This window comes from Musa acuminata, chromosome BXJ2-2 (genome assembly GCF_036884655.1).
Source record: "Musa acuminata AAA Group cultivar baxijiao chromosome BXJ2-2, Cavendish_Baxijiao_AAA, whole genome shotgun sequence".
Classification (NCBI taxonomy): Eukaryota; Viridiplantae; Streptophyta; class Magnoliopsida; order Zingiberales; family Musaceae; genus Musa; species Musa acuminata.
In genome coordinates this window covers 15,123,915-15,131,334 of record NC_088339.1, presented here as the reverse complement: position 1 = coordinate 15,131,334, position 7,420 = coordinate 15,123,915, and the positions used below count along the sequence as shown (strand labels likewise).

The 7,420-nt window shown below is 36.3% G+C and overlaps 1 protein-coding gene across 2 annotated transcripts; it reads left to right on the top strand.

Moving 5' to 3' along the window:
* Nucleotides 1-271: 271 nt before the first annotated feature.
* Nucleotides 272-2,115, top strand: LOC135605150 (heavy metal-associated isoprenylated plant protein 39-like). 2 transcript variants are annotated; one of them, XM_065094902.1, is made up of 3 exons: nt 272-468; nt 1,035-1,107; nt 1,240-2,115. In XM_065094902.1, exons 1-3 carry the CDS (start codon nt 463-465, stop codon nt 1,740-1,742), a joined length of 582 nt encoding a protein of 193 aa, XP_064950974.1. In that variant the 5' UTR covers nt 272-462; the 3' UTR covers nt 1,743-2,115. The 2 variants fall into 2 exon arrangements, with proteins under 2 accessions (XP_064950974.1, XP_064950973.1); XM_065094901.1 differs by having other exon boundaries at nt 281-468; nt 1,032-1,107.
* Nucleotides 2,116-7,420: the final 5,305 nt, after the last annotated feature.

The window sequence follows — 7,420 nt, the reverse complement described above, 5'->3', positions numbered from 1 at the left end:
GCTGCTGCACACTACTGATTGTTTCCTCGTGTAGAATTTCATGGTGACAACTTCAAATTTATATTGACACACTTTAAAGGATGGAGATGAAGACGTGACAACTGAAGCTGTTCGACTGCATGACGAATGGGAAAGATGAACAAGAAGATGATTGAGATATTATTTCCCTTTCTCTGCTCTGTTTGAAAAAGAGGAATTAAAAAAAAACAAAAGGAAAGGAAAGGAAAGGAGTAAAATTTCGTCACCCATGCGAAAAGATCTCTCTTCTTCTTTCTATAGAAATATGACAAACGAGTTGAGAGACACCGACCACTTTTTCTCTTTCTGCCTTCCCCCTCTTAGTCTCCTATATGATGGAAAAGACAGCCACGCACTATAATTCTCTCTCGTTCATCTCACGCCTGCCTCCTTCCTCCTAACAAATATTTCCATCCTCTCCTTCCCCCGCTGGTCATTCAGGAAATGAAGGTGAGATCTTGTTTGCTTATGAGTTCAATGTTTTCCTTTATTGAATGGATTTAGTGATTAAGAAAAAAATCCCTTCAAATCTTGCAGAATTATTATGATAGAATTTCTTCTTCATTTTCTTTTCTTAATTGGGTTTGGTTGTAATCCTGTCTTTATTATTACAGATCTTTAGTCTGACAATCACTGTAGTGCTTGATCTTCTTAGATTTTCTCTCACACTCTCTCTTTTTCTTTGCTTGATCAGAGAGGCTGGCTGTATTATGGATCAGATCCAATCAACTAGTGATATTTTTAAGTTTCCTTTTAACTTTCTTTCTTTCTTATCCACTTGTTGCTAGCTTAGTAACTCGCTGAAAAGTGAATCTCCGTTTATCTTTTCTTACCAATTAATTTTGCGTCTCTCATTTTATGTGATATGTGTATAAATGTGAAACGGAGGTTGCGTGTTTGTTACTCTTAGGCTTCAGGTTTAGGTTGATGATAATAAATGATGGTCTGTTCATCCTCAATTTTCTGTCCTGAACTTGCTTCTTCTTCTTATTCATGATTTGCATCACTTGCAGAAGATTGTGTTGAAGTTGGAACTACATGATTACAAGGACAAACAGAAGGCCATGAAGGCTGTCTCCACCCTTCGAGGTATGTATCATATTCCCCTGTTTCTTTTTCCGCGATTTTGGTTCTCGGAGACCAATCTCCATTGCTTCAAACATCACAACTGTCAAGACGTAGTGATCATTCTATTCCGTACTATCATGTTGGAGTGAGCAGGGATTAATTCGATTGCAATGGATATAAAAGAGAAGAAAATGACGGTGATCGGATCTGTCGATCCCATAAACGTGGTGAGCAAATTAAGAAAACAGTTGCAGACGGATGTAGTCTCAATTGGGGCAGCCAAGGAGGAGAAGAAGGAAGAGCCCAAGGAGGTGCCAAAGAAGGAGGAAGTAAACAAGGAAGAAGAAACCAAGGAGGAGAAGAAGGACGAGAAGAAAGAGGAACCCAAGAAGGAGGAAGAGAAGAAAGAGGAGACCAAGAAGGAGGAAGAGAAGAAAGAGGAGACCAAGAAGGAGGAAGAGCCCAAGGAGGAGGAGAGGAAGGAGCCTGCGAAGGAGGAGAAGGAGCCCCATGAGCAAATTATGGCAGAGCTAGTCAATGCATACAGAGCCTACCACAATCCTCACGTGTACCACAATCCTCACATGACCAGGCATTACCACCACTACTATGCGCAGAGTTCAGAGGAGAATCCAAATTCTTGTTGCATCTTGTGATCATGAAATAGCAAGAGAAGATAGATAGAGTGTGTGGAACTTTGGGTTGATCCGAAACAAAGGCTGTCAAACAACAGAGACGTGGCCCTCCCTGTCCATACGTGATGGTGAACTGCTCAAGGCCTTTCTGTTAATTAGTAGTATGTTAAATAATGGTGGGAGGGATGAGTTCTGATGCTTCCTCGCCAACCCATGTTCAAGATCTTCAATAAGAATTTGACATCGTATCAGTTGTATATATTTATCTGAAGAGGCTTGCGGACTTCATATCTTAATCTCAATAATGGGATTCGTCGGGGATGTATCTTTCCAGCTAGAATCCTCTGTAGCAGTTTGACCCCATACGTGCATGATCTCATGATGGCTTAGTCGACATTTGTGGTTGGTTGTATTGATTTGGATCTCCTATTCTTTGAAATCACCATGTTCACGGCTGCACAGGTCTATATATGCGTTCATGGCGACTTTTGTTCTCTGTTGAGCGCGATTAATACCAGTGTAAGATGGCGCCTTGGAAGAAGAGATAGCGACAGGCTTCAGCAACTATGCATTAGCTTCGGTAGCTGCTTGACAAACAACACCGCCGACACAGGAAATAATGTGTCTGGAATCAATCAGCTAGAAATGCTGATTCTGAAATGGTAAAGGCTCATCATATGTGTAGGCTCTGATAAGCAAGCTTTCCAGGACATTGAAGTCCAGCAGCCGAAGGTGGACTGATCAAAGTGGTGGGTGACATACGATCGAGTTTACGTAGGACCAGGCGGCAAACGTTTTAGTAGGGAAGGGGCCATCACCGGCAACCATAATGACGAGGATGACGATAATGGTGATATGATTCTCTGCAAGTCTTCAGAGAAGACCACCGCCTTTGGCAAGGCATTTAGTGGAATGACTCGGATGATTTGACTTAACCACATGCTTCCAAAGATCTCCACCGTGGAAGAAGGGCTCATCTTTTTGTTCTTTGGGGTGTGGGAGGAGTCTTTCACAAAAAGCGCGATGGTTGATGCTGTCAAGTGGGTGCTGTGGCCGGTTGCAAACAGTGCTTACATATGAAATGTTCCATTTCTTGTACGCATGGTTAATGTCCTCGATCAAGATAAAAAAAAAAAAGAAAAAAAATCTTGAAGTGTTTTCTCATTTTTCACCACAATCTTTTGTTCAGATACGTAGGTTTGGTCAGATGTTGATCAACTAGACTTCAGGTCAAGTCGAACCATCAAACAAAATCTTTTGTTCAAGGTCAATTTTCTTAATTTTTGAAAAAAAAAACCATAATAAAGTCATTCCAATCCTACTTGAATCTGACTCAAACCCAGCCAACTACTTCCATACCAACCTGATTTAAGTGGTTTGGGTAAATATTGATATCTAAAAATGTTGAGACTTTGCTACCATTATCATTTCACAATGGACTGACAACAGAAATTGCACGGACAAATGCCATCCTATTTGAACATAACTTGGCAAATGACTTAAAGTTCTTAAACTTGAATCTGATTTAGTACCCGAACGTAAACCTGACTCAAATAAAACTACTTGCCAACCTATGCTAAACCCAATGTTAGCAGGTGAAATTAATACTGGTAATTAAACTTGTTATTTAACAAAAGAGATATCAAATCCATCTCACCAGAACTAGACTAAACTGTCTAGTTGAGTCTATGTACATGTTGGAACAGATTTTGATTGTTTTATATGTAGAGAAAGAATTAACTAAGTTCTACTTTCATAGTTGTTTTAGGATAAGGTGTATTAAGGGCACACTCGGTAAAATTCCTCCGATACTTAATAAATATTCAAAGAATTTCGATCAGTGCTAAAGTAAGTATATAGTTATAGAGTTCTTAAGAATGCATATATAATATTTTTTTTATAATGTGGTAGTTAATCATTAGGTTGAGATCATAATAAATATAAGGAATAATTATGCATATCATTTGACTTTCAATAGATCATGAAATTATATGTTAAATCAGGGATAAAAATCAACGATAAGCATAAAATCTATAATATGCTGTATGAAATACGAAAATAATATTTTATACCTTAAAATCAAATAATATTAGATCTGGTTTTACGATTTGTACTGACATCTAAAAGTCTTTAGATCCAAAACTGTTGTCAATCTAGAAGTAGAACTAGACTCTCATTCTCCTCTCTTCATATCCTTTCACAAAACTACTTAGATTGATAGTTTAGGAAAGTTGAGAGAGAAATTATAATCCCTCAACTACATTCTCTATGAGATGCGTAACATGCCTCATCTAGTCCCTAGAGGTCTTGTCTATTTATAGGCAAGAGTAGAGGGTCTAGGATAAGTTATTAGGAGAATTTCTCCCATCAAGGGTATCCCCTAAGGAATCCTGCTATAATATTGACTTCTTTTCTATTTGTTAATATATGTTATCAAAATTCAATTAGTTTCATTATATATCTTATCCAATTATAAAGGGCTACAAAATCTAACATTCTCCCACTTGACCCATTAATTGATAAGATATAAAAGATATTTAAAATCAAAATAAATAAAATAAAATTTGTTTGAAAATAATTTTACCTGATTTGATTTCTAAAAATTTTTAAAAGCATTTTATACATGGTCATGAATTTTAAAAACAAGCCAATAAGTCCCATAAACATAATAATACTATATTAAGTCCAACTATCAATGCGAGTCATAGCGGTTATATATCATCAATGTCATACTCCCTTTTATGTATCACAACATTGTTAGTCTTTCCTAATATAGTCCATAATGACCCCTATAATTTTCTTGTCAAGACAGTCATATTATTACATTCAACTATAATATGCATAAACATAAATGCAAACAGGATAGTAGAAATAAATAACTTTAATTAAGTAAAAAAAATATTAATTATAGCATCCACCTAAACATGCATCACCATATCTTTTATGACTTGCTCAAAAGCTTCATTCTAAGAATATGTTCCTTAAATATTTTACACTGTAAAGTTTTAATAAATAGATTAGTAATCATCGTAGTGGTGCTTAAGTTTTTAATTAACACTTGTTGTTTTTGGACTTTTTCTCTAACCACCAAGTACTTTATCTCGATGTGCTTAGAGCCACTAGAATACTTGCCATTCTTAGAGAAAAAAAACTAATATGGTATTGTAACAAAATATTTTCACCAACCTAGCAATTGAGTCGACCATACCAAGTCATAAGATGAAATTTCGCAACCATAAAGCTTGATTTATGGCCTCAAAACATACCACAAATTTAGCTTCTATTGTTGATGATGCAATAAGCGATTACTTTATACTTTTCCAAGAAATTGCTCCACCAGCTAACATGAATATAAATCCCGAAGTGGACTTCCTACTATCAAGGCAATTTATAAAATTAGTATTTGAATATCCTATCTGTTGGGAAAAAACTTGTTAAAACGGAATATTCTTTTCCCTCTTTGTGTATCAAAATGGGTTCCTCATCAAAATATCAACTTGATATCCAAATGTAAATATCAACCAGCACAGCATAAACAATAGAGCAAATAATCAATCACACAGTGAGACCAAATCTTTTTAACGTGGAAAACCCAATGTGGGAAAAATGACGGGACCATAGTCCACCTCAAAACAATAATATTACTGATAACAAATTTACTGATAACAAATAGGTCTTTACTGATAACAAATTTACTGATAACAATAATATTACTTCCACTATCAATAGTACTGATAACAAATTTACAATAGGTCTTCTCTATAATAACTAAAGGATCACAATAATATTAAGATCATAGATCTTGGCTCAAGAATAGCATATCTTCATATATGATGGATTTCCTCATAAGAGAATTCTAGGTCTCACAAAGTGGATATAGTAAGAAAGTACCTTAGAGAGGGTAAACTGTATATCAACACCATTAGGATTGTAGAGTTTGCTGCATGGATTCTCCACATAAAATTTGTGCCGAAACTAACAACGTTTGGCCACCGATCGTCAAGCAGAAAAAACTTAGAAACCTAATCTTTCTCTCTCTATTTCTCTCTCCTCTTTCCTCTACACGCCGTCGCACGCTGCACGCTCACCTGCACACACGCACGCTGCACTTACTAATTTTGCCCTTTCTCTCTCTTTTTAATTTCTTTGATTTGGGCTCAAACAACCCAATTTGTCCAAGCCCACATATGGGCTGGACCTAACAATTCTCCCCCTCCAGCTCATATGGTGGGCTGTACCAAGCCCGCTCTTCGCCTACATACTTTAAGCTTCTCCTTAGGCAAAGATTTTGTCAACATATCGGAACCATTATCATTGGTATGTACTTTTTCTAATTGTAATTCTTTCATCTCAAGCACATCACGAATCTAGTAATATCTCATATCAATATACTTGGATCTAGAATGGTATGTTGAATTCTTGGAAAGGTGAATGGCGCTCTGACTGTCACAGTAAACAATATATCCTTCCTGTTTCAAGCCCAATTCCTGTAGAAACTTTTTCATCCATAAAGCTTCCTTGCAGGCTTCAGTAATTACTATGCATTCTGCTTCTGTGGTTGATAGAGCAACACACTTCTGTAACTTAGATTGCCAAGAGATTGCTCCCCCTGCAAATGTCATCAAGAATCCCGAAGTGGACTTCTTGGAATCAGTATTACCTGTCATGTCTATATCTGTGTACCCTTCTAACACATGTTCATTATTATCAAAACATAAACATAACCTGGAAGTACCTCTTAGATATCTTAATATCCATTTCACTACTGCCCAATATTCCTTTCTAAGATTAGAGAGAAATCGACTGACAACTCCAACTGCATGAGCTATATCTGGCCTAGTACAAATCATAGTATACATCAAACTGCCTACTGCAGATGAGTAAGACACTCTGGACATTTCTTCTTTTTTTTTCTTACTTGTAGGATATTGTTTCGAACTAAGCTTGAAATGACTTGCAAGTGGAGAACAAACTGCTTTGGCTTTACTCATGTTGAATCTTTCAATAACCTTTTCAATGTAAGTCTCCTGAGATAGCCAAATCTTCTTTTTCTTCCTATCACGAAGAATCTTCATGCCAAGTATTTGTTTCACCGATCCCAAGTCTTTCATGGCAAAAGACTTACTTAGCTCTCTTTTAAACTTTCCATTTTTTCCAACATCATGGCCAACAATCAGCATATCATCAACATATAGCAGTAAAATAATAAAATCATCATCTGAAAATTTCTTCATAAACACACAATGATCATATGTGGTTCTATCATACCCTTGGCTCATCATAAAAGAATCAAACTTCTTATACCATTGTCTAGGTGCCTGTTTGAGTCCATATAAGTTTTTCCTAAGCTTACACACCATATTTTCTTTTCCCTTGACTTTGAAACATTCTTGTTGCTCCATGTAAATTTCTTCTTCTAAGTCACCATGAAGAAATGCTGTTTTTACATCAAGTTGCTCAACTTCTAAATTCAAGCGGGCAACTAAACCAAGAACAACTCGGATAGAGGACATTTTCACAACTAGAGAAAATATTTCTTCAAAGTCAATACCTTTCTTCTGACTGAATCCTTTCACAAGTAGTCGTGCCTTGTATCTTTGTTGTGAGCTATTATTTTCAGTATTTAATTTATAAACTCACTTATTCTTGAGAGCTTTCTTCTCTTTAGGTAATTTTACCAAGTCATAGGTATGGTTCTC